This window comes from Didymella exigua, assembly GCF_010094145.1.
Source record: "Didymella exigua CBS 183.55 unplaced genomic scaffold M421scaffold_63, whole genome shotgun sequence".
Lineage (NCBI taxonomy): Eukaryota > Fungi > Ascomycota > Dothideomycetes > Pleosporales > Didymellaceae > Didymella > Didymella exigua.
The window spans coordinates 96,220-120,923 of record NW_022984837.1 but is presented as its reverse complement, the minus strand read 5'-3'; the positions used below and the strand labels follow the sequence as shown (position 1 = coordinate 120,923).

Genomic DNA, 24,704 nt, shown 5'->3' with positions numbered 1-24,704 from the left:
AGCAGTTGCTAGGTCGATTAAGCGAGACCTGGCAACTCCTGATTGGCCCGCACACAGGCGGCCGCGAACAGCGCTAATTCCCCCCCACTTCAATCCTGTAGCAACCAGCACGACGCGACGGCAGAAAACACCATTGCCACGATCATCAATAAATCATCATACCACCTAAGATCTTGTTAAGCACATACTCTGGCTCACAGTACGAGCATCTGACAGAAGAAAAGTAGGTTACCTATAGCTTTGCTGTGTATTAGAATAGAAAGCAACTACAGACTAGACGTGGCTTACTCCACTCTACCTCGCACGTCTTTGACGCTGAGGCAACTAGAGCGTGGAAAGGCCTCTAGCACACTATCAGACAACCAGCGCTCTGCACGCGCCGAATCTGGCTATGCATAGACAGCACCTCAGTCATATGGTGCCTCAGGGGCGACGCACCCCCCACCTCAGAGTGGGCCTTCCTAGAGTGCTACAGTGCTATAAAGACACACAACATCTCAATTAAATGGGCCCCTAGGCACCTATGCATTAAAGGAAACAAAGCAGCAGACAGACTTGCCAACCTAGAAGCCTAGCACCTATCACCCCTAACTAGAATAGCGGCTATGCCTACACTCTTAGGCATTAAGATAATAGCCTGCAAGATGCTACAGCATACACAATAAATATAGTAGTCTAATAAGAAGACTAAGCTCTTAAAATAGTATAAGAGCTAGGATTCTAACTATGCACTACGTAGTAGACTACCTAAACTAGACCTACTAAGAGCTACTCTAGCTAGACTGCTCTTAATCTAATCTATGCACAGCAACTTTACCTAGTACCACTAAAACTACAGACATAATAACGCAACACTTACCTGCTTATGTGGGCGCAATAAGACACTACAGCATCTTGTCCTCTGCTGCAAGACCTAAGGGTCCTTTAGCTAATAGCCACTCTAAATACCTATACTACTATCTAGCTATAGTAAAGGCATAATATATACTAGTGTGCTTATTAGGGTTCTAGAGGCCTTTAAAGCCTTTACCTAACTCACTTAATACTACATCAAGGTCTGCCCCTAGTAGCTCACCCTGTGCTGCGACAGCAGCAAACAACTGTACTCTTTCCTTACTCTCCTTCTAACTCTCCCTCTCTCTTCTACTCTTACAGCATTCTACTGCCTTTAAATACACAAAAGGGATTCACCCTAATATATCTACACTACTTAGTCTCCCTAACTAGCAGGGGAGCTGTAGCTTAAAATAGTAGCAATATCTGCGCAGGCAAGAAATGCTTTCTAAGGTAGTGTGTTAGCACTGTAATCCTATAGCTTAGCACGTCGTATATGCCCTTTGGGAGGCGAGATAGTGGACTTAATCCCTATTATCTAGACGTAAAATAAATACCAACCAACTAACTAACCCTACTAACGCGCGGGTAGTGTTAGATCGCCTTAAGGTGCGGCACTATACCCCACCAGCACCCCCTCCACTAGAGACACTGTGGCAGTCAAGGACTCTAAGCAATACACACAAGTTTAGATCTTAGTTAACGTACTCCACAAGCGAGTGGCTCACACAAGCGAGTGGCTCACTTTTGCCAAGACTACACCAAGACTACAACTACTTTACAACATTACAGCACACAACAACAATATCATGTACTACACAGTATATTGCACTAATCTATAGTACTTTGCGCATCTTTCTTACACGTTGTCCTGTTGTGCCCTGCCTTGCCACACATGCTACAGTGTCTTAATAACTGAGTGCTGCTATTAGCACCTCCTCTCTTCTTTGCCTTCTTCCTATTACTACAGGCCTTAAACTCCTTTAGAGTAGTTAGCTGCACTCCCTTAGCAAAGGTTAATACCCTATCTTGCTGTAATTGCTTTCTTTTGTGTAATTTACAGTGTGTAGCAGCCTTGTTAGCTACCTAAAGGTTAGGAACCTAGTTGTGCACTAAAACTAGTGAATGCGCCATCAGATCTGCGCCTTTAGTAAGCTAATTAAGGGTGTTAACTATTAATATTAGTAAGCTATTAGCGTGTCTCTAGATCCTCTCTAAAATTAGCTTTAATTAAGACCTAAATTCTAGGGTGTTGCTTAGTGTCTTAGACTCCTACGTGCTGTTGTCTACAATAGGTAGTGTTAACGTACTCCACAAGCATGCCGGTCACCCAAGTGTACAGGTCACTTTTGCCAAGACCACACCAAACTTCACTCTACTAACAATGCCTCAACGCAGCAACATAAAAAAGCTCTCTAATGAAGCAGACATACAGCTTGCTCTCCAGGCTATCCAACAAGAGGCGACGCTCTCTCAGCGACGCGCTGCAGCAATCTACAACGTCTCTCAAAGCACGCTTAGTGACCGACTTGCTGGAGCCACCCCACGCTGCGACTACACACCTAATACTATGAATCTTACAAAGAACAAAGAGGAGGTAATTGTCCAGCACGTGTTGAGGCTAGACGAGCGAGGATACTCGCCCCGGCTTGCTGATGTAGAGGATATGGCCAATTCTCTGCTTGCTGAGCGCCACTAGCCCTACGTTGGCAAGAACTAGGCTGCCAACTTTGTAAAACGTTGGCTAGAGCTTAAAGTTAAATTCAATTGCAAGTACAACTATAAGAGAGCTCTGTGTAAGGATCCTAAGGTGATTAGGGACTAGTTCTAACTAGTAGAGAATACCAAAGCTAAGTATAGTATATAAGATAAAGACACCCACAACTTTAACAAATCTAGCTTTATAATGGGCGTTATATTAACAGGAGCTGTTGTTACAGGCTCTGAGCGTCGAGGGAGACCAAAGACAGTGTAGCAGGGTGACCGAGAGTGGACCAGCATCATCCAAGGCATCTGCGCGAAGGGCTGGTCTATCCCACCCTTCATCATCTTCTCTGGCAAGCACCACCTCTCTGCCTGGTACAAGGAGCCTAGTATACCTAACAACTAGGTTCTTAATGTCTCTAACAACAGCTAGACTAACAACAAGCTTGGAGTTAAGTGGTTGAAGCACTTTAATAAGCACACAAAGGCGCGCACTGTTAGCAGCTATCAGCTGCTTATTCTGGACGGCCACAAGAGCCACAACTCAGTCAAATTCTACCAGTACTGCGAGGAACACAAGATTATTACCCTGTGTATGCCTCCACACTCGTCGCACCTACTACAGCTACTTGACGTAGGCTGTTTTTCTCTGTTGAAGAAGGCCTATGGCCGCCAAGCTGAGCGGCTAATGCGCAGCAAGATTACGCGTATCACTAAACTTGAGTTCTTGCCGTGCTTCAAAGCAGCTTTTGACGCCTCAATCACAGAGAGTAACATCTAGGGAGGATTTAGAGGTGCTGGCCTAGTCCCACTTGACCCAGAGGCTGTGCTATTGAAGCTTGAAGTACGGCTGCGCACACCAACGCCACCTACTGTGGACAACAGTACGTGGGAGTCTAAAACACCAAGCAACACCCTGGAATTTAGGTCTTAATTGAAGCTAATTCGAGAGAGGATTTAGAGACACGCTGATAGCTCGCCAACGTCTATGGTTGACGCTCTTAATCAGCTCACTAAAGGCGCAGAGCTGATGGCGCATTCACTAGTTTTAGTGCGCAACCAGGTTGCTGACCTACAGGCAGCCAACGAGGCCGCCACACGTCGTAAATCACACAAAAGGAAGCAAGTACAGCGAGAAGGGACTCTAACCTTTGCTGAGGGAGTGCGGCTGACTACTCTAAAGGAGTTTGAGGCCTGTAGTGATGGGAAGAAGGCAAAGAAGAGGTCACGCGTTGATGGGAGCACTCAGTCTTTAAGGCGCTGTGGCACATGTGGCGAGACAGGGCACAACAGAACAACTTGTAAGAAAGATGCGTAAAGTACTATAGATTAGTACAATATACTGTGTAGCATAGTAGAATGCTGCTGTGTACTAAGGTACTGCAAAGTAGTTATAGTGTTGGTGTGGTCTTGGCAAAAGTGACCGGTACACTTGGGTGACCGGCATGCTTGTGGAGTACGTTAGCGTGCGTAGCTGTACTTCAAGCTTTAATATTACAGCCTCTAGGTTAAACAGGACTTAGCTAGCGCCTCTGAATCCTCCCTAGATGTTGCTCTTAGTAATTAAAGCATTAAAAGCAGCTTTGAAGCACAGTAAGAACTCAAGTTTAGTGATGCGAGTTATCTTGCTCTGCATCAGCTGCTCGGCTTGGCGGCCATAGGCCTTCTTTAATGGGGAGAAACAACCCACATTAAGCGGCTGTAGCAGATGGGATGAGTGTGGGGGTATACACAGAGTAATAATCTTGTGCTCCTTACAGTACTAGTGGAATTTGACTAAGTTGTGGCTCTTATGGCTGTCTAGAACAAGCAGTTAGTAGCTGCTAACAGTGCGCGCCTTTGTGTGCTTATTAAAGTGCTTTAACTACTTAACTCTAAGCTTATTGTTAGTCTAGCTGTTGTTAGAGACACTAATAACCTAGTTATTAGGTATACTAGGCTCCTTGTACTAGGCTGAGAGGTGGTGCTTGCTAGAGAGGATAATGAAGGGTGGGATAGACTAGCCCTTTGCACAGATGCCTTAGATAATGCTAGTCTACTCTTAGTTGCCCTGCTGCACTGTCTTTAGTCTCCCTTAACGCTTAGAGCCTGTGACAACAGCACTAGTAGATATAACGCCTATTATTAAGCCAGATTTATTAAAGTTGTGGGTGTCTTTATCTAGGATACTATACTTAGCTTTAGTATTCTCCACAAGCTAGAACTAGTTACTAATTACCTTAGGATCCTTACACAGCGCTCTCTTATAGTTGTACTTATAATTAAACTTAACTTTAAGCTCTAGCTAACGTTTAACAAAGTTAGCAGCCTAGTTCTTGCTAATAGGGGTCTAGTGGCGCTCAGCAAGCAGAGAATTGGCCATGCCCTCTACATTAGTGAGTTAGGGTGAGAATCCTTGCTTATCTAGCCTTAACACGTGCTGGACAATTACCTCCTCTTTAGTGCTAGTTATCTTAATTATGTTAGGCTTGCAATTGCGTTGTGGAGAGGTTCTAGCAAGTTAGTGACTAAGTGTCCTTTAAGACATGTTGTAGATGGCTGCAGCGCGTTGCTGAGAGAGTGTCGCGTCTTGATAGATAGCCTGAAGAGCAAGCTGTATTCCTGCTTCCTTTGAGGGTTTAATTGTGTTGTTACGTTGAGGCATTGTAGGTAGAGTGAAGTTTGGTGTGGTCTTGGCAAAAGTGAGCTACTCGCTTGTGTGAGCCACTCGCTTGTGGAGTACGTTAAAACTTATACATAACTCCTTTACCTGGTCACTAGTCACAGCTTAGGTTGGCTTTTCTCAGCTTATTAAAGGTGGTGAATTAATGTTGCACTAAAACGCGCTTTAAGCTGCTCGGATTACTAAGCTTGAAGAGCAATTAGCAGTTATAAGTAGGAGGAAGTCGTGCAAGCAAAAGTATATTCAGCATGGCAGCACACTTGAGTACGGCCTAGCAGTATCACGGGTAGCTACTAAGGTGTCTGTAGTAGCTCAGCCGTCAAAGAAGACTTGTGGTGCAGATACTTAAGAAAGGACCTATTTAGCCTAACAGCGCTGTAGAAACTGTGGAGGCACTAGGCACAACGCTTAAACGTGTTAGAAAGATACAGGAGAAGATTTTGAATCTAATGTAAGAACACAGTACGCTGGATTACTGTTTAATAGCGAGTAATTCAAGTTGCCGCAACATAAGTTGGGCGCGCCAAGAGCTTTTGACCAGTTCGGTGATATGACCGGCTCGGTGATAGAGTACGTTATGCAGTGGCAAACATAATTGTTGTTGTTGAGAAAATCACGGTTCTATACTGTGTGACTGCCGTGGGTGGGGTGCGCGGGAACCCTATGTGTGCGGCAAGTATAAAGTCGAGCTTACAGAGCGTAGAACATTCTGCGTGGAGGCGCACGGATCCTACTGGCTCCAACGATGCATAGCCTCAGACAGGGCATATCCCGTGACATCACCGGTTTGACCACAGACAGGTAGCTATCAGACGCCAAGATGAAGGAATATAAGGGCATGTTTGTAAGACTCGATGCCGCCGTGCCCGGAATCCAGACCATTGAGGTTGCCCGCAGCGTCATATTTACCGTGCGCTTTGTGCATCTTGAAAGACAGATATTGTTTGTAAGCCCGAAATTCACCGGTGGGCCCGGGATGTTGAGTCAGTCTTCTTGTGCTGGATGGATGCCCTTGCTCTTTAAGATTGGCCGACGTACTGGGGGATTAAACCCTGTACTTTATTTACCCGTAATCTTATCCATATTTTCTCTTGCCAGGTACATAGTGGAAGACAAATTCTTGCAATGCGTGGGATCCTAGCCAAGAACGATTAGACAAAAATGATATGCACGACTTGGCTAGAGTTCCAGTTCAACAAGGAAGACCGCAGAGCCAGAAGGACCGTTATGATCTTGGCACGGATAACGTCTGTTAGTATTTGCCGAAAAACCCTGTGTGCCGAAAATAACCAATCGGATGCCAAGGATCATGGACTTCAGCATAGCCGTTGTGATCTAATTAGTTATCTTTGGCACACAGGGGTTTTCGGCATGCAGTTTGTAACAGACGTTAGAACAGAAGTGGATACTTTACAGGTATCGTCTGTGCGTTAGACAATAGCCTATTGCGTTAGTGCTGGGGTTTTATTAGGCCGATATCAGTTCAGAGTTAGAACGTTTTAACCTGCACTGTACAAGCTGGCTTAGTCTAGTGTCAGGGAATCTAGAGAGATTACTTTGAAACATTTGTTAATGCAATATCAAGTGTACTAAGATAGCTATTGCTATTTTTAAGCGGCATAAGCCATATTTCACCTTCACAGTCAGATAAGGGAGGACTTGAAAGGTTAGTTCGGTGTAAAGCCGGCCCGATTTAACGCTACAGTCACTCCTAATGGCAACATGTTAATATCACGACCTAAAAAAATAATATTTTTGAAATGCACTAGTTGATAAGCTTTTTGTCAATGCAACATCGAGTGTACCAAGACGGCTAAGGCAACTTTCGAGCTGCACAGGCCAGAACCCCCCTTGACAGCTCGCACACCCAGTCAACGTCTGACGTGGATTCAGTTTAGGCAGTACTTTCCCACATATTTTGGACCTAGGGAAGCAATCGAACCGAAATATCCATCAGTGCCATCAACATACCATCATGTCCTCAATTCTGCCACCTGCGACAAACGCTTTGATCCCCGGCCTAAGTTTTCCAGGGAAGCCGTATGATGTTTCTCGGCACAATTCTATGGACACATTCCAACAGAATGTTGTCCGAGTTCGTGATTACATCCAAGAAAGACTTCAGGTACGAGTTCAAAAACTTTACCCAAACAAGAAAACAGATTATGCCATCCTTTGAATGATTATCATCACGAGACTCAGTTCTAACAATTGAAATGTAGGACTTCTCAAGCCTCAATCATGTCATAGAACTCAACCTTGGGGATGCGGCTCAATATAAGAGTCCCCCTATCTACATTGATGCTACATTGCCAGATGCTGAATTACTAAACGCTCTACAAGATGGCGTCAAGCCTGACGTTGTGGTGACAATCATGCCCGAATACATCTTGAACGTAGTCGAAGGCCGAATGCATGCCGTTCACGCATTCGGAAAGCGTGCTCAGCCGCCATGTCGAGGAAGTTTCCCCATGTGCTTTGCTCCTGGTGGACGTCCCGAAGCAGTGGTGAACGCAGAGGAAATTGACCAGGAGAGCTTGCCCAAGCCCACTGAAGATATAGACCAGATCAAGCACGACCTCACAAGATGGGGTTACGCTATGGTCAAGAATACTCTCTCACCCACACAAGTCGGGATCCTCAAGACTGCTGTTGAAGAGCAAGCAGCGGCTGAGCGGCTGGCCGGTGTAGCACATATGGATCGCGCACACGTGCAAGCAGACGACCAACCCAACCAGCGCGTGTGGTACTTTGTTATTCCATTCGTTACCGTATTATCTCATCTAGCTAACTATTGAACAGGGGTCTTCCAAATAAGGGGGATGAATTCTTGGATCTTCTCAACCATCCTTTGATTGATGCAATCATGCCTTGGTTCTTGGGTGATGCTTTCAAGCTCCATTCTATGGGAGCCAACATTGCTCATCCTGCAAAGTCTGGTATCTACATGCACAGAGATCAGATGGGGCTGACGCCTGAGACAATTGACCATGCGTACTTGCTGAACGCTATGTGGTATTTGGTCGACGTCACAGAGGAGAGAGGCGCAACGCGTATCTATCCTGGCTCTCATAACAGAAACGTTGCGCCTCCCGTGATCAACCAAGTCGTAAGTGCCTCGAGAACATTCATCAAATATTCACGCATGTACCCTAGCTGACAGATCGCAATGAAGGGAGGTTCTGTTGCCGCAGCGGCTCCGGCAGGAACATGTGTTCTTCTGGACAGTCGTACCTGGCACTCTACTGGTGTCAACACATCGGATACAACGAGGCCAGTCATTCTCTCGGCTTTCTGTCGTTTCTACTTGCAGGCTTTGGAGAAGTACCCGGACTTCATGGATTTTGAAACCAAGGCAAAGCTTTCTGATCGACAGCTGGGGCTTTTGGGCTTCAGCATTCCTCCGAGAGATGGCAAGCGGGTGCAGGCGTATACCGCCTACAATTACCCGGGCACCGATTTTGCGAAGTCGAGGGCACCGGTTGATGCAGGCTGGACAACTGCTAAGCCGAATGGCAAATAGAGGCTTTCGATGAAACTCAATATGACAAACGCGTGATCATAGTTCATGACTTGGTTAGATTTTTTAGGATTTTTTATTGAGAAATTAAATGGAAAGATTGCGCACTCGAAGTTTTGATTACCATTTAAATTTTGCTTTTCGAGAGTGTTTGCTAAACCAGGCACAATGCTATAACATCAACAGTATCATTTAAAAGTAGTGGCAACATCCAGGCTAATTGCGCATCGAATCACTAGCTATTCCAAGAGAGGAGCCAAACAGCTCATTTTTAACCATGCGATGTTGCCATTGGTTCCAGCCCGAATGTACTCGAGGCTGATGGCCTTCCACATCTCGATGTCTTCTTCGCTGCAGTCCCATACCCTTGGGTTGATAGGAATAAGCCAGAGCATATAGATCCCAGCACTCAAAGCTACTTTGGATACAAATTCTTCGTTTACAAGAGTAGTTCCAGCCTGTTGCTTGTAGGAGGATAAGAAGGACGAAAGCAGACCCCTGTTCCCAAACTTTGCCTCCAGTATCATGGTTTCGGCAACCCACATTCGAATGTCGTTTGAAGGATCTCCGTAATGGCAAAGCTCCCAGTCAACAACTGTGAGATTCGGGGGCGCTTCACCTGCCGTCGGCAGACGAACCACGATGTTCATCGGTCGAAAGTCCCAAGGCGTCAATGTATGAGTGGGAGTTGGCGCTCGCATAGCTGCGAGGACCTTTTCCGACTCTTCCTCGCTCATGGAAGCTTTTATGGCCTTTTCAGCAAGGCCTCCAGGTGCGTAAAACTTGTCCAGCTCATCGTGGCGAGAGCTCCATCCATCGGGGCCAAGAGCAATGCCTGCAAGATGCAAACTGCCGAGCCATCGGCCCAGACGGACACCGATTTTCACCATATCCAGTGAAGCATCCGTTTTGAAGGCCGTACGCAAATCCATCTCACCGACATGGTTCATAATGAAGCCGTTCTTTGTCTCCCTTAGCACACGGGGGACCTGAACACTAGGTTCCTGACGGCATGCCTCTGCAACAGCTTCGGACTTGAGTGCCTTGACCTCGAATTGTAGTCTTTCTGGCGAGACGGCAAATTTCTGATATTTGGGTGTGCTAAAGGCACATTTCATAATGGCTGGTTGACCCTCATGATGGCCGTTGGCCGAGGCTTCTGTGTCTTTGAGCCCATCAAGTCGCAAGATGAGGCACGATGTGCCGGTATCCAGAGATACTGCTTTGTCGCAGCATACTTTGTTTTGAGACAGGTATTCATCAACATCAAACTTCCAGTGGAGTGGATTTGGGGGAGGTTGAGGTGGCGAAGACATGATGGCAAAAATCGCTGGGGTGCGTGAGGTAGCTGGTGCAGTATTGCTTACGACCTCGACGGGTATCTCGACGTACTTATCTCCGAAATCCATCAATTTTCGGGTTCTTGCGGTCCGCACAATGCGTGATATATTATCATTCTCTTAAGAGATGCATGTTCCACCTGAAACAAATGAACGTAAAAAAATCGTTCTCCAGAATTGTGCCCATGCCGTTTCCAAATCTGTCACGGTCATACTTTTGATTAGGCCGAAATTCTACGATTTTACCCCGCACGGGGGGTTCTAACGGCCTCAAGTGGTAGCACCTGGTCATTCATAAATGAGGAGGCATTTATTAGGGTTCTGTCTAAATTAAACCCTGCAGCATCCGTTCCGTATCCTGGTTTCAGTAGCGATCAATCGCAGGTAGCGGAGCGAACTTTTGTTCAGCGAAACTTTACATTACAAGGGGGTAGCACGAAGAGGTGAGTAGTGGGGCTTAGCGCAGGGGCATAGCTGTGGAGATCACGGCTGAAACCGAGTAGGAATCAATCAATCAATCAATCAATCAATCAATCAAGACACCCCACCGCTGCCTTACATGCCAAGAAAGAATTCGTATTTACGCTCTACGCTTTAACGCTCGTGGGTTATATACAAGGATTTCACAAGAGCTTCAAATCCCGTATGAGGCTAAAGGTCCTCAACGGTTATGTTATTCTAGCCGAGTAACGTCCGTTACTTTGTGCCGAAAAACTCTATGTGCCGAAAATAACCAATCGAATTCTAAGGATCATGGACTCCGGTCTAGCCGTTGTCATCCGATTGGTCAATATCGGCACACATGGTTTTTCGGCATGCAGTGACAGACGTTAACTTTGGAGGAATCCACGGTAGAAGTTTATTATCCTTGTTTCTAATGAGTCTTACACAATGTTAGCCGAGGTTCCCGGTTATGTCAGACACTTCTTGCATGTGCTGCCTGAAGGGCGTGGGGGCGGGATTTTAAGGGGGAAAGTCTACTTAGTTCTACTGTGGGTGCGGCAGGCTACATTGTTAAAAACTGTCGATTCAGTCCAGTCTCGTACCAATCTGAGTCTTTTATCATTATCTCAGTACATCAGTAATACTTGATACCTTAGAGATAGACCTTCCTGCGTCTTCCACGATGACCTCGGAGACGAACATCCCCGGCATGGAGCTGTTTGTTCGCAAGATTGACGAGAACGCCAAATGGCACCCTAACCACACGCTCGTACGCTTCGCGAGTGGACCTAATTGGGAGACAGAGGGATATCGTTCCCTGACCTGGCAACAATATGCCGAAGGTATCAATGCCACTGCTCACTGGCTCGATGAGACCTTTGGTAAATCTGTCGGCAATGAAACTGTCGCATATTCCGGCCCCAGCGATGTCCGATACGCCTTTCTCTTTGCAGCATCGGTCAAAACAGGCCGCAAGGTAGTTCTCACTTATTCATTGGTTTATTTTGATACATGCTGATAAAGAGTAGTTTCTTGTACCAGATGGGAGATTCATGAAAGATGGCCTTGATGTGTTGCTGCAGTCATCCAACTGCAAGATCTGGCTGTATTCCGAAGGAGGAGCATTCTGCCCCGAGCCAGAGCTTGCGGCATCCGGCGTCAAAGTACAGCAGTTCAAAAGCCTGAACTGGTGTCTTTCAGTCAAGGGAGCCAATCCTTATCCGTACGAAAAAACTTACGAGGACGCTAAAGATGATGAGATTCTCATTATCCACACCGGAGGGACGACAGGCATGTATTGATATCTGACTCACTCTTTGAATAATTGAACTAACGATATGAACAAAAGGGGCTCCCAAGCCAATTTTCATGAACAATGGCTTTTGGGCGGCAGGGTGCTCATCCGCTGGGCTCGCTCGTCGCCACTGGCCCCGAGGAATATCCACAGATTGTTTCCATGGTCGTTCCTTGATATTGGCGATCCCCATGAGACTTCAACCAGGTCTTGTCATGATCAACATGTTCTCAGTGTTCTCGGGCACTACTGTGATTCAACCTCCGCCAGATGTTGTGGGACTTCCGCCAGACATTTTCGAAAAGATGCTTCGATTGAATAAGGTTGACGGCCTCATGGCATTCCCCTTCACCGTCGTCGATCTGTACAACAACGAAAGGACTCGGGAGTCTTTGAAGTCACTTGAGTTTATCACCTATCTGGGATCTGCTCTGGACCGCGTAGTCGGAGATGCTCTCTGTGAGCATACTAGACTCAACTCAGTTATGGGTGCCACCGAGTCAGGCGGTCGCTTTTCACTTCACCCCATAGACAGAAAGCTTTGGTACAGCTTCCAGTTCATTCCAGAGCACCACGTTCGACTGGTTAGACTTGAAGGTTCCGGAGCAGCTCTGGGTGACGGCGACGATGCTGATGTCTACCAAATGTTCATCGATAGACCTCCTGATGGCGGTCCCTCGATCTATCAGTGCGCGTTCTGGAACTACAAAATGTTCAAGGACGTTCAGTCTATCGACACGAAGGAGCTATGGAAGCCTGTCAAGGACAGAGACGGCAGTACACGATGGGAATCGGTCGCCCGTACCGATGACTGGACGAAACTGATCTGGATGGCAAAGTTCCACGCTCAAGACATTGAGAATAAAGTGGTCAGATATCCAGGTGTCAGGCACGCAATGGTTGGAGGTGCAGGTCGTATCGCGCCATACGTACTGATCGAGGTGAACGACGAGTTGCTGGGAAGAGATCCTAAGGAGCTTCTCGATGATATCTACGAGAAGATCATTGAGTCGCACAACAAGGTTTCTGCCAAAGCAGTCGCTATTCCACGACAGACTGTTTTCTTGGCTAGTAAGGAGAAGCCCATCAAGCTGACTGTGAAGCAGCTAGTACTCCGTAGAGAGGTGGAAAGGGATTACAAGGAGGAGATTGAAGCTGTCTTTAAGGAGCTAGAGAGTGAGACCAGTCAGACGGCAAGTGAGAAGTTCGTGCAGAACATGAATTAATTTTAGTTTATAGTGTCGGAAAATTGTTTGTGAATATTCAAAACAGTGCAGTAATCAAGTGTAATCACTTTTTAACGTCGAATCCGAGTATGACATCTCCAACACTAAGAGCCACTGGTGAAATAGTTATATGACAGGACGGAAGATAAGAATGTATGAAAGCTTAGGAGGGTCTAAAATTAAGGATAGTCTTATAGGTTCTACAGGTCATAGTACATAAACATGTTCGTCTTTCCATTGGAATTGGTATGAGTTGCGACAGGACATTGGCTTCATTCCTCTCCGGCTAGCTTGATCTCATGACCATTTCCCTCCTTCACAAACCAAGTCAAGATGATAGCCACTAAAGACACGGCGCTGCTGGACCAAAAAATGATGCCAGTGAGGTCGTGCGTTGACCCATAAGCATACACATTTCCCGCCATGGCAGAACTAGCAGCCCTGATCACCATTGACGTGAAGAAAGTAATACTATGCGTTCTTCCCAGAGCCGATGGATGAGGTGATGAAAAGTTGGCCAGCAGAAGCTGCGATGGCGTGACAACGCTGGTGATGAGCGCTGTCGACGCCTGGATAAGGACAAGATATACCCACACTACGATTCCGGTCTTTTCCGCTGGCGGTGGCGTTGTAGACGGCATGACAGCGACGTACGGATATGCGAAATACAGGATAGGATACCCGAGATAGAAGAGGCGCCAAAGTTTCAGACATCCAAGACGCTGGTTGAGCCATGGGTAGGCTAAGACTTGCATGGGGATACCAATGATGCCTGTGAAGATATAAAAATGAGTAAAAATGATTATTGAGTGCCGCATTTTCGTTACGAGGAAGCCTTACCAAAGACGGTCGAATACCACGCGAGTGACTTCGGTCGAAATCCAGCGCCGCCTCCAAATCGGAAGGGAAGAATCCTGGAGCGTTCCTGATCTCTTGTAGAGACTGGATCGACCAACAGGTTCGTCATTGCAATATTGACGCTATTGAGATGAAGCTCATAGAGTAATGTAGTAAGAAGTACTAGAAGCATATTCTTGGTAAATATCCGGCTGGTGGGAAGTTTCGCATCTCTGGCACTTGATTCGACTGGGATACCAAGTGATACTTTGGCCTCGGATTGGATACTGCTGTCGACTTCTTTCATGAAGCCCATTTCTTCACCCGCATCGCTCTCATCGACGTCGGAAATGATTGGCGTGTAGTTTGCGTCTACAGAATATCTCCTCGGCATGAGGCAGAGTATAGAGTAAAGTTTACTCGAAATAGCAAGCCCAAGATCAAATCTGCCGCGCAATGGCTTGGAGGTCTACGATGTGTCAGCATGAAGTTGGGAAATAGCTCTCAGAAAACATGCCTCTTCAAGGAATAGGAATGCCGCCAATAAAAGGAGGAATAGAAACCCAGCATTCAGTAAAGCCGGCAATGCGTATGGGTATTTTGTCAAAAAGCTGTCGCCATCTCCCACTGTCTCAACCTGAACAGTCCAGCCTGCCACAAGCGGACTGATGATTATCGCCATCCGAGTAGCGATTGGTAGGAGCGCGAAAGCTCTAGCCTGATATCTATGCAGACTAGACTTAGCCACCAAGCCGGGACGCACGCGATATATGGGACTTTCTAGAGGAAGAAGCTTACCTCTTTTCCTGAACAAACTCTGATACCATCGTTCGAACCATGGCGACATTACCATTGGTGATTCCTTCAAAAACTCGAAGGAATACTGCCTGTCTAAAGCTTGTGATGAAGCCAAATAATGTACAGCTAATCACTAAGAGTAAATATTAGAAAATAGTCATCAAGCACACTAAACAAGACTCGAAGTCTTGCCAGCCTTGTTCGAGAGTCGTTCACTCACGGGACCCAGTTAAGCTCGTCAATACAACGAGTTTCCTCCCACCTCGCGGTGAGTCCGAGACTACACCCCATACCAAAGACGAAACAGCTTGCGCAATGGTATACGCGGTTTGAAGATATGCGGACTGAGTAATAATTTCAGCGCTGGACAATGTCGGATCGATATATTGGAGCTGGTAGAATATGTATGCACCGATGGATATTCTGACTACTGGCTCACTAAATCGAATCATGAAGAGAAGGAGAAGTTGGTCCTTGCGCGGTAACGAAGACCAGGAGACGGGGGGATATTGCTGTGCCATCTTGAACGCCTACTTTCGGTTCGGCGGAATAATTGGCCACGAACGACACGAATGCAGATTCATTTAATGCTGGTGAGTGAAAAGTCCCAAAGACCAAGTCACATATATTCAACAAACTAACGTCTGTCACTGCATGCCAAGAGACCCTATGTGCCAAAAATAACCAATCGGATTCCAAGGATCATGGACTTCTGTCTAGCCGTTGTGATCCGATTGGTCATTTTCGGCACACAGGGCTTTTCTGATTCATATTACGGACACTTTTCGGAGCAACATGTCAATGTCAGCAAATGAAAGATTCATTTTCTCGAAACGCACTATGCCACGAAGACGATACGAATAATCATTTAGGTCATACGAAGAAGTCTAATTAATTATTACGTACTGTGTCTAGATAGGTACAAGGACGATGTTTACAGAACAGAACGCAGGAGTTATAACGTCTGTCATTGCATGCCGAAAAACCCTGTGCCGAAAATAACCAATTGGATCACAACGGCTAGACAGGAGTCCATGATCCTTGGAATCTAATTAGTTATTTTCGGCACATAGGGTTTTTCACCTTACAGTAACGGACGTTATTTTACAATATCGGGCATAAGCTTTGTAAGTCGGTCCCAGGCAACAGGGGTTGTTTGAAATACTTTTTCAAATCTTATGTGCTGAAGGACAACAAGATTGTAAGTCAGACTTACGTGCGATAATAGGGTGTTGACTACTGCATGAGAAATAAAAGGGGTTCGATGTAATTTAGTCTCTAGGGCGTCATGGCGCAACCCCGTTTGCCCGGGACTCACCTACAAGACTCATGTCCGGTACCACAAATTTGTCCCATACAAATATAAGAGAACGACCGGCTAAATCTCTACATTCACCGGCCGCATGATACTGCCTTTCGTGGTCGTAGGGCCGAGGTATGCAGTCGATGCGTCACTGACCATGCATTAAAGTTATCCTGTTCGATAGCAAGAGTAGCCAGCCCACGCAAGTCTGATATCACGTAGTACGACACGATGCATGCGACACTTTAAGTTGACCAGTTTTATATGCGCTGTCACAGGTATGAACTGAGCCCTTAATATAATTAAACAGAGCTCTTAAATGTCGTGTTACGAGAAAGATCCTTTGCCAGAATCAGCAGCAGCGACAATCCGTGGATCGTGGAGCGTCAGGGTCAGGGCAGCGGGATTCTCTCACCCCCGCCCCTAAGGATACCCCAGTTGTTCGAGTACCGATACTGCTCGGCCCATGCGATGATGGCATCCCAGTCTTTGCACTGGTGCTGATAACCCCACCCCGTACCCACTTGCTCGTTGTACCTGCGCCACTCGAGCGTCACATCTGCGTTGCACATGATGGTCTGCCGTAGGTAGTCCCAGCAGTGGTTGAGGTGTTCCGAATCCCACCCGGGATCTGTGGGTTTTTCTCTCTTCCCGGGTTTCTTGGCCCCCTCCCCCTCGCCCTTGATTTGATCGAGAAGGCCATAGTAGGCGTCCATGGTGCTGTACTAGTGACGACGGGGTAAGTTACGGGGCTGTTACAAAAATTTAACCTGGCAGCATGACTTACGAGACAGTGGAGTTGATGGAATACAGACGGAAATGCATGGTGCTCTGCAAGTGATTGGTTTAGTCCGGGCAGATCAGGCAGAGCCGTCTCATTCCAGATCTTTACCCAACCTCGGCCCTCTGTTGTCATACATTAGCACTATCGTTTATGCAAGTGAAGGACTGGACCGAGAACGCACTAGGAAGCAGACCGTTCCATGCTTTAATGCTCTCGGGATTCGGCGTCTGACCGTACAGCTCATCCGATTGCAAAATCTTCGTGACAGGGACTGCAAACTCAAAGTTAGTACAATTTGTCGTTTAGATTGCCTATCGATTTCAGAACTGCCAGAATATGTGTCAAAGCGGGTATCTTTCCTTCTTCCGAAACTACCCAGTCAGCGAAGAAACATACTTTGAGGCGGGAGCCATTTTGGTTGTGGTGGATATACCACATTTGTTGGCTCATCCCGATGGCATGCAACCGGAACATAATTCCTGAGGAGAAATAACACAGTCGCAATGGTGATTACGTTTGAGAGTGACAGGGTGAAAATAATCAAGGAAGACCGCAGTGATTGCTGAGGAATTCTTTGGTTCTCGTAAGGTTCGTGAGAATGGAGCAGGCTAGCATTCTCGTTTTCATTCTCGGCGTTGGAGAGGTTCTCCATATGGTTCTTTTCCATGCCGTCGGTGTCGTCTGCATACTTGGTTGCGGGACCTGTCATTTTGCTTCTGTGCCGTGTGCAAGTTGGTAATTCGACCGGAAGATGTTTTTCATTCAGACTTTCGTGAGGTATCACGGGTTTTATAAGTGTCTCGGCGTAATAGTAGTGTTTCCCGCCCGCACTAGGAAGTTCCTCCGTCGAGGCGAGTGACTTTTTGCATCTACAAGGGGTAGCTCTGAGGTCGGCGTGACATTTTTTAAGCGCTTAACGACTGTGCTGCGATACGGGGAAACCCGGCTCATAATCGCCAGATCAAAAAGGCCCACCTTCCTGCTGCTGTAACTAGAATGTATATACCTTCGGATGTGTCGTTACCATCCGCTGACATATCGTCTTCTATCAGATATCAGCCAGTCCACTTCAGCTCCTCAACAGACACTAAGAGCGAAGATGATCATGAAGTACTGATGTCGTCCAAAGATGCATGGGTCATGCCTCAGCGCAGAGCAAAGCTAAAGCAAGCGCTCACGCTTCTCCCTCCTCTTCTCTTCATACGTAGACGGGGCAGCTTCGGTGATAGTGGTCTGTTAATAAAAGGATGAAACAATTAAGAACAGGGTTTAACTTCACCTAAACCTTTTTCTACTTACCCTACCCCTACACCTTGCATTAATTATTAATAACGTCTGTTCCTTTATGCTAATATACTCTATGTGCTAAAAATTACTAGTTAGATTATAACAGCTAGACAGAAGTCTATAATCCTTAGAATCTAATTAGTTGTCTTCAGCACATAAGGTTTTTCGCCACACATCAATGGACATTAGCATACTAATTGTCAGCTAATCCACAGTTTCGGAACCACTATACAGTTTTTACGGTACGTGAGCTTGGAAGTCCATTTCAGCTATATCATTTCTGCACTGCACCATACCTGCCAGCCCCCAGGTACATTCGAAAGTATGTAGTATTCGTATTTGAATAGCCTACTTCGTTTATAGCTTATTCACAAACACGGGACAGGTACCGCACTTCACCAGGGTCTCGAGGGACCGTCACTGGACCCAAATCAGAAATACATCGGTCTGTTGTCGGTGGTCGGTGCTGGAACAGGTTGGGGTTCAGATGGTGTAACCCAATCCTTCCATGGCTGGACCCGACTATCATCCGGAAACGGGCCGTTAGGACCGGGTCCCTCTTTCTGGTATGGAGCCGGCTCCAGTACAATGAACCGCACCTCAACGCTACAACGGGATGGGCAGCCGGGACGGGCAGCTCCATTTCGAAATGCTGCGTGGGGCACAACTATGGTGGGATGTCAGTCAGTCGCACATCTATTGGCATTGGCAACGTCCGAACCACGGCCACGGGGAGAATTGTGAAACCTACTGTTGAAGAAGCCGCCTGGCGGGTGAGTATCGTATTGAGTCATTATGACAATCTCGTCTAGGGTTTGGTTGCTCATCCAGTACCATCTATGAGCGGGGTTCCAGGAAAAGTATGCTACCTCTTTGGTGGCTTCATAGGTGATGCGATCAACTGAGACAACATCGGCAAGATCGATATTCGTTCTCGGGTCACACACTGCGAGGGGGATATCTTCCGCGTGATTGAACATTGGGCGCCAAATGCTGGAAGCAGGCTCAGCATCAGTTTGCAGATTGTAGAACACGAGTCAGCAAAGCCGCGAGGGAGCTTACTTGATAATTCTTGCCCGGCTCTGGCCTGACAGAACACGCTCTCTCTCTTCCTCGGTGAGGAACAAGGAAATACGACTCCATGAGCTAAACACCGTGTTGTCTGTGGGGAATGATCAAAATCAGTTGCTGAACTTGCAGGAATACGAGTATTGGTCTCACCTAGATGGGCAAACGGGAGATGCCCAGTACGGCCTCCAGTCGAGCGTGAATCGCGGAACTTTTTCCCGGAAGAGACCCTAGTTAGTGAAAAGAAACTCAAAGATGATATTTTGAGGCCGAACATTTGCGTTGATGGGGAATATTTCATTAGTTCCCAGGCGTATTTTCCTAGTACGAGTAAGCTACCTCTGTTGGAACCCAAGGCCGAAGCGCTGGTTGAGCTTGGTTCTACTTACAGGAATTGCGACATCTCTTCCAGATAAGGTTTGCAATCACTAGCACCTGTCATCTTTGGAAGTTCTCTCGATTTGTTCTCGAGGAAGCAGAAGCCGTTCTCTTCGATTGTGGGCTTGAAGTCGGGCACAGTTCGTATGTCCGTCAAGTTCAACTTGACATTTATTAATATCTTAGTTCTCCTGAGATCTCGTTTACAAGAGCTTCGAATAGGCTTACATCCATGTCCTTCATGACAAAATTCGTCTTCGGAAATACTTCTCCGTCCGGCCCATCCCACAAGTACGGCTTAACCGTTTGATGGAGATCAGTTCTCTCGAAGAAGGCGGTGACTGCTGCCATGATGATGGAAATGACTTGGGGGTGAGGCCAAGAAGAAGTCGGATTCGATCAGAGAAAAGAAGTGGTGGCCGTTGAAGGTGTTGTCAGCCATACTTATGTCCATCCCGACGTTGGTTCCGTTCTAGACGAAAGCCAATCGGGTGTATAAATGAATATGCAAGGCTTGCTTGATCATTGCGACTCGATTTTGACAGACTAACGTCGGCTACTGTGTGGCGAAAAACCCTGTGTGCCGAAAATAACTAATTAGATTCCAAGGATCATAGACTTCTGTCTAATAGGTATAATCTAATTAGTTTTTTTTAGTATATAGGGGTTTTTAGCATACAGTAATAGATACTACAAGTAATTAATATAAGGTGCAGGGGTAGGGTAAGTAGAAAAAGGTTTAGGTTAACTTAAACCCTGTTCTTAATTGTTTCATCATTTTATTGACAGATCACCATCACCGAAGCTGCTCCGTCCACGTATGAGTCGAGGGAGAATTTCTCATCTGAAGCGCAGTAAAATCGAGTTATTATCATTCGAATGAGGCGGCATATCGCACACCAACTGGCTGCACTGCTCTGAAGCCCTGACGCAGATACCAAAATGCTGTCTCTCTTGTCGTCGGTAGCCTTACTCGGTCTTGTACTCGTAGTATTTTTCCTAGCCGTTGCGATCCTTCGTTCCATTCAAAATCTGTTTTTTCATCCTCTGGCAAGATATCCAGGTCCCCGCCTAGCAGCCATCTCCCCATTATTACACATTTATCATTTCATTGCCGGCGATGCTGTTAGATGGCTCGATAGACTGCATCACAAGTACGGAGATGTCGTCCGTGTCGAGCCCAACCGCCTGAGCTACATCGCTCCTCAAGCATGGAAGGATATCTACGGACACGCTACAGCAACTCGCAAGGCCAATCCCAAGGAGAGGAAGAACAGCAAAAACCTCTTCTCTAACGGAAGCTACTCCATTTCGTCATCACACGGTCCCGAGCATCAACGCCTTCGCAAGATTTTTAGCAATGCGTTCAGCGACCGCGCTATCACCAAGCAGGAGCCCATGCTTTCGCTATACGCGCGCCAGATGGTCGATCTCGTACGACGTGAAATTAAAAAAGGTGCGGGTTCTCCCGAAAGCACCGTCATGGATGCCGTTCAGCTATTCAACTTCGCCACGTTCGACATCATGGCTGATCTAGCATTCGGCGAGTCGCTGGGTTGCCTCGAAAAGGGCGGGCCCAACGCATGGACTGACGCCGTTTCGGTGAACTTCAAGAGGATGATCATTAGGGCGAGACTCAGGCCGTACCCTGTGCTATCATACTTCTGGCACCTATTCCAGCCGGCGCAAGACAAGAAGGCTGCCGCCTTGCATGTCCAAAGCTCCCACGAACGCGTCACCAAGCGGTTGGAGAAGGGTGCCGACGCAAGAAATGACATTTGGGGACTTGTTCTGAGAGCCGAGGGACCCAACGCCTTGAGTCGTACCGAAATGAACAACAATGCCAACAACTTGTGAGCAATGCATGCGGCACGCGATGTTATCACAATCTACTAACGCTTGCACTGTACAGTATGATAGTGGGCACCGAGACATCAGCGACTGCACTGAGTGCACTCACATATTTCCTGCTGACGAACCCACCCAAGCTCCAGCGGCTTGTGAAGGAGATTCGGCTGAGCAGTGACTCGAGTCAGCTCACCGGCGAAGTTTTGAGGGAGATGCCGTATCTCCAAGCTTGCTTGACTGAATGCCTCAGATGTAACTATCGAGCCACTAGCCCATAGTGTACAAGACTATTGTTACGCAGCGCTGACGAGTCACCATAGTGCACCCCCCCGTTCCCACGGGAGGTATGCGCGTCATAGGCGAAGGCGGCAACACCATTCTTGGCCATCTCCTTCCTGAAGATGTAAGCAATTCTTTTCTCGTCCCAATTTGACCATCGCTGATTGGGCTGGAATTCTAGACAAAAATGTCGATTGCGACATGGACAGCCTTCAGGACCTCGCGATACTGGAAAGATGGCAACGCATTTGTTCCTGAGCGATGGATTCCCGGCGAGCCTGGCTACGAAGAGTATCAAGCATACGACAGGCACAGCGTATTTCAGGTATTTGGCGCCGGGCCTCGCGCTTGTATTGGCAAGAAGTAAGCTATTGCGCCCCCTCTAAATCCCCTTTTCTTCCATCAAATTGTAACTGGCAGCTGATACTGTGGGCTCGGGTAGTCTGGCATTGCAAGAGATGCGTCTCATCTACGCCAACCTTTTGTTCCACTTTGACCTGGAGCTGTGCCCGGAAAGCGAGAGGTGGATGGAAAACCAGAAATGTTGGACTCTGTGGTTCAAAGACGATCTTCCCATAAAGCTGTCTACGAGGAAATCTTCGTGAACGTTGTCTAACTTGGATTAAAATGCGTCAGAGCTTGGTTCAATTCTTGGTTCTCCCTTACTTCTCAGGTGTCGGTCTATAAGGTTTCCTGTAGCTCCTTAGTCTGTCTGTTAAAGCAGAGCTCTGGTACTCTGTCTTCTAGAAAGGATTCTGTTTAGGCTAGTAGACAGCAGGGTAGGCCTGGGGGTGGCGACCAGCTCACCACTAGCCTCGGCTGAAATAACATGTGCCTCACGTCACGTGATACGATAATAGATAAAAGTCAGGAAACATGCTACGCGTCCACAAGGGAACAACAACAGAAGAACACAATCCACTTTCACCGACAATTTACTGTCCTTGATAACCCATCACAATCTAACAGATCCTCGACTAGTTGACGAATTTGGGTCGTCATCTTCTGAACATCCTCAAATCTCTGAGGGATATGATGCCCGCCCTCAAAATTGATGACTTTGGCGGCTTTCTGAGAATAGTGCGTCGCAAGAGTGTCCCTTGCCTGTCCAAGGTTGCAGTCTTGGCTCCCGTGAATATGTAAAGTAGGTACCGAGATGCGCCCAATCTTGCCATCTTCTGACATCTTGCGGATGTACTCTGTCGCCACGTCGCTGTACGCACAGCAAACCAGTACTCCAAATTCCAACCTGGGTAGCCACGGGAGGAGCCTCATCTCTTGCTCCCAGAGCAAGACCGTGCTCGCCAGCCCGCCTTGTGAGAAGCCGAGGACTCCCACGATGTTAACGGTCGGGTTCTCGCGATCCCAGTCTTCCACCGCGATCTTGACCGCTTCGTTGAACACCGCGACCTCCTCGTCGGTGTTTCGCGCCTCCTTGCGGAACCAAGAATAAAATGACTTCATACCGGCGAAGAAAGGAAGGACATCAGGACCTGGCACTGCGATGTGTGGACCAGTGGCGTATACAAATTCGAATTCATCTTTCAGCGCCATGCGGAATTTGGCGAGCTGGAAATGGAAAATTTCTGGTGACGCCCCACCGCCGTGCAAGCAAAGGATTGCCTTGGAGGGTGACTTATTCAAAGATTTATTCATGCTTCGCTATTATTTGGTTAGTTCGTACTTGCAGGACCACCCATCTTACACGAATGGACTAACGGAGATAGACTTTGGATTATGCACGGAATCGACTTCTCACTAGCGTCTGTTGTTTCCCTTCGAATTTCGAATGCAAAAGATATGGAACAATTGGTACAGAACCCAAGAGGTGTGTATGAAGAAGACGATTTCCAGAGATGGTAGCGTGCCGCCTCGTTATTAATGTACTATGGTAGCAGGCATAATTTTGTGAGTGGGGCGGGCAATGCAGGGGTGCCTGTCGGATGACGCGGAATGGCTCTCCTGACTAGATTGCACCGAATACCTCCTAATTTTGTATATAACACAATGCTGACCTGTCTTATGCTGCATCCACGTGTCATTCTCATGATGTCTACCCAAGCTTCAACGCCACCACCTACCCACAGCTAGCACCTCAGCCGGGATCAACGCCTTCAAGTACAGACTCTCAGACTGGCTGGGCATATCTACAGGAACATTGCCAACCTCCTCCATATCACCGAGAGACAAGTTGCCTGGGCAGCTACTAGCAATCAGGTTACTCTAAGAAAACGCAGTGATTGCCCATGAGCCCTTACAGATGCCCAAGTTAATAAGCTTGAGGCCTACACCCGAAGCTCACGACGCACGCGTTAAATGAGCTGTCAATTGCTTGCTAACGGCCCTTTTAAGGCCTAGGGGGTTACAGAGCACGTTGTCTGCTGGGACTTACAAAGGAGAGGGTACACACGGTGTGTTGCCTGTGCTAAGCCACCTCTTACAAAAGTTATTATGGATAATTGCTTGCAGTGGGCACAATGGTATATTAATTAGGAGCCTTAGCAGTGGTGGAGAATACTATGGAGTGACGAGAGACCTGGATAATTAGAGGGCGTTACCATAGGAGATGGGCAACTTGGATAGCTAGGGAGGTGCTTGACCCTACGTGTGTAATTGACAAGGTACCTAAAAAGCGTGGGTGGATGTTTTGGGCTTGCTTTCCTGGCGCAACAAAAGGCCCCTCCCTCTTCTGGGAGAAAGAGTAGAAGACAATCAACAAAGAGAGTTACTGTGAAAGGATTGTACCACTAATCCATGGGTAGATAAGCCTTAACCTAGAGCTTCAGTTCATGCAGGATTCAGCTCTAGGTTATGCAGCAGGATACACCCTTTCTGAGCTCTAAGAAAGAGGTATTCATCCTATCTACTGGCCACCGTACTCGCTAGACCTCAATCTAATTGAGCTTATCTGGAATCAGATGAAACACTACATTGAGGTAAACTATCCTGATTTGCCTAGGGGTAGGCAGTGTACATATGATCAACTTAGGAGCATTGTAAACACCAGATTGAAGATTCCTGCTAGCAATTTGTATATCAGCCTCGCGAGGAGCCATGCTGGATGCACTTTTGAGTTATCGCGTGATGAAGGTGGAGTG

General features: G+C 47.1%; 8 protein-coding genes across 8 annotated transcripts; 3 read left to right on the top strand and 5 right to left on the bottom strand.

The window, feature by feature from the left end:
* The first annotated feature begins 7,117 nt into the window (after positions 1 to 7,117).
* On the top strand, positions 7,118 to 8,832 carry M421DRAFT_426685 (uncharacterized protein). The gene is made up of 4 exons (XM_033594473.1): positions 7,118 to 7,325; positions 7,423 to 7,946; positions 8,003 to 8,309; positions 8,376 to 8,832. Exons 1-4 carry the CDS (start codon positions 7,176 to 7,178, stop codon positions 8,721 to 8,723), a joined length of 1,329 nt encoding a protein of 442 aa, XP_033442922.1. The 5' UTR covers positions 7,118 to 7,175; the 3' UTR covers positions 8,724 to 8,832.
* On the bottom strand, positions 8,824 to 10,163 carry M421DRAFT_426684 (uncharacterized protein). The gene has a single exon (XM_033594472.1). The coding sequence runs from the start codon at positions 10,127 to 10,129 to the stop codon at positions 8,960 to 8,962; it is 1,170 nt and encodes a 389-aa protein (XP_033442921.1). The 5' UTR covers positions 10,130 to 10,163; the 3' UTR covers positions 8,824 to 8,959.
* Positions 10,164 to 11,186: 1,023 nt separating this feature from the next.
* On the top strand, positions 11,187 to 13,024 carry M421DRAFT_104919 (acetyl-CoA synthetase-like protein; the record flags this gene model as incomplete). The annotated part of the gene is made up of 3 exons (XM_033587072.1): positions 11,187 to 11,480; positions 11,533 to 11,794; positions 11,853 to 13,024. 3 exons carry the CDS (start codon positions 11,187 to 11,189, stop codon positions 13,022 to 13,024), a joined length of 1,728 nt encoding a protein of 575 aa, XP_033442920.1.
* A 171-nt stretch (positions 13,025 to 13,195) lies between these two features.
* On the bottom strand, positions 13,196 to 15,236 carry M421DRAFT_426682 (MFS general substrate transporter). The gene is made up of 5 exons (XM_033594471.1): positions 14,880 to 15,236; positions 14,660 to 14,792; positions 14,379 to 14,586; positions 13,865 to 14,330; positions 13,196 to 13,796 (listed from the first exon to the last, which is right to left on the bottom strand). Exons 1-5 carry the CDS (start codon positions 15,178 to 15,180, stop codon positions 13,297 to 13,299), a joined length of 1,608 nt encoding a protein of 535 aa, XP_033442919.1. The 5' UTR covers positions 15,181 to 15,236; the 3' UTR covers positions 13,196 to 13,296.
* A 959-nt stretch (positions 15,237 to 16,195) lies between these two features.
* On the bottom strand, positions 16,196 to 17,492 carry M421DRAFT_426681 (uncharacterized protein). The gene is made up of 4 exons (XM_033594470.1): positions 17,143 to 17,492; positions 16,928 to 17,017; positions 16,750 to 16,868; positions 16,196 to 16,687 (listed from the first exon to the last, which is right to left on the bottom strand). The coding sequence occupies exons 1-4, from the start codon at positions 17,453 to 17,455 to the stop codon at positions 16,355 to 16,357; spliced, it is 855 nt and encodes a 284-aa protein (XP_033442918.1). The 5' UTR covers positions 17,456 to 17,492; the 3' UTR covers positions 16,196 to 16,354.
* Positions 17,493 to 18,271: 779 nt separating this feature from the next.
* Positions 18,272 to 19,765, bottom strand: M421DRAFT_426677 (uncharacterized protein). The gene is made up of 5 exons (XM_033594469.1): positions 19,491 to 19,765; positions 19,255 to 19,422; positions 19,096 to 19,195; positions 18,785 to 19,026; positions 18,272 to 18,700 (listed from the first exon to the last, which is right to left on the bottom strand). Exons 2-5 carry the CDS (start codon positions 19,376 to 19,378, stop codon positions 18,465 to 18,467), a joined length of 702 nt encoding a protein of 233 aa, XP_033442917.1. The 5' UTR covers positions 19,379 to 19,422; positions 19,491 to 19,765; the 3' UTR covers positions 18,272 to 18,464.
* A 545-nt stretch (positions 19,766 to 20,310) lies between these two features.
* On the top strand, positions 20,311 to 22,371 carry M421DRAFT_352071 (cytochrome P450). The gene is made up of 5 exons (XM_033589578.1): positions 20,311 to 21,332; positions 21,392 to 21,579; positions 21,648 to 21,730; positions 21,788 to 21,969; positions 22,049 to 22,371. Exons 1-5 carry the CDS (start codon positions 20,422 to 20,424, stop codon positions 22,209 to 22,211), a joined length of 1,527 nt encoding a protein of 508 aa, XP_033442916.1. The 5' UTR covers positions 20,311 to 20,421; the 3' UTR covers positions 22,212 to 22,371.
* A 48-nt stretch (positions 22,372 to 22,419) lies between these two features.
* M421DRAFT_426673 (uncharacterized protein) lies at positions 22,420 to 23,435 on the bottom strand. Its single transcript, XM_033594468.1, has 2 exons — positions 23,326 to 23,435; positions 22,420 to 23,268 (listed from the first exon to the last, which is right to left on the bottom strand). The coding sequence occupies exon 2, from the start codon at positions 23,260 to 23,262 to the stop codon at positions 22,531 to 22,533; it is 732 nt and encodes a 243-aa protein (XP_033442915.1). The 5' UTR covers positions 23,263 to 23,268; positions 23,326 to 23,435; the 3' UTR covers positions 22,420 to 22,530.
* Between the last annotated feature and the right edge of the window lie 1,269 nt (positions 23,436 to 24,704).

Coding starts and splice junctions, on each gene's coding strand:
- M421DRAFT_426681 (XM_033594470.1), bottom strand. CDS start 17,455: ATGACAGGTCCCGCAACCAAGTATGCAGACGACACCGACGGCATGGAA. Junction 16,869..16,927: donor ATGGAACGGTCTGCTTCCTA/GTGCGTTCTCGG, acceptor GTATGACAACAG/AGGGCCGAGGTTGGGTAAAG. Junction 16,688..16,749: donor TCCATCAACTCCACTGTCTC/GTAAGTCATGCT, acceptor CGTCGTCACTAG/TACAGCACCATGGACGCCTA.
- M421DRAFT_426673 (XM_033594468.1), bottom strand. CDS start 23,262: ATGAATAAATCTTTGAATAAGTCACCCTCCAAGGCAATCCTTTGCTTG.
- M421DRAFT_352071 (XM_033589578.1), top strand. CDS start 20,422: ATGCTGTCTCTCTTGTCGTCGGTAGCCTTACTCGGTCTTGTACTCGTA. Junction 21,333..21,391: donor AACAACAATGCCAACAACTT/GTGAGCAATGCA, acceptor TGCACTGTACAG/TATGATAGTGGGCACCGAGA. Junction 21,970..22,048: donor CGCGCTTGTATTGGCAAGAA/GTAAGCTATTGC, acceptor GGGCTCGGGTAG/TCTGGCATTGCAAGAGATGC.
- M421DRAFT_426685 (XM_033594473.1), top strand. CDS start 7,176: ATGTCCTCAATTCTGCCACCTGCGACAAACGCTTTGATCCCCGGCCTA. Junction 7,326..7,422: donor ACATCCAAGAAAGACTTCAG/GTACGAGTTCAA, acceptor ATTGAAATGTAG/GACTTCTCAAGCCTCAATCA. Junction 7,947..8,002: donor CAACCCAACCAGCGCGTGTG/GTACTTTGTTAT, acceptor ACTATTGAACAG/GGGTCTTCCAAATAAGGGGG.
- M421DRAFT_426682 (XM_033594471.1), bottom strand. CDS start 15,180: ATGGCACAGCAATATCCCCCCGTCTCCTGGTCTTCGTTACCGCGCAAG. Junction 14,793..14,879: donor GACGAGCTTAACTGGGTCCC/GTGAGTGAACGA, acceptor ATTTACTCTTAG/TGATTAGCTGTACATTATTT. Junction 13,797..13,864: donor GTGGTATTCGACCGTCTTTG/GTAAGGCTTCCT, acceptor ATATCTTCACAG/GCATCATTGGTATCCCCATG.
- M421DRAFT_426677 (XM_033594469.1), bottom strand. CDS start 19,378: ATGTTCGGCCTCAAAATATCATCTTTGAGTTTCTTTTCACTAACTAGG. Junction 19,196..19,254: donor TCTCCCGTTTGCCCATCTAG/GTGAGACCAATA, acceptor CATTCCCCACAG/ACAACACGGTGTTTAGCTCA. Junction 19,027..19,095: donor AGCCGGGCAAGAATTATCAA/GTAAGCTCCCTC, acceptor GCCTGCTTCCAG/CATTTGGCGCCCAATGTTCA.
- M421DRAFT_426684 (XM_033594472.1), bottom strand. CDS start 10,129: ATGGATTTCGGAGATAAGTACGTCGAGATACCCGTCGAGGTCGTAAGC.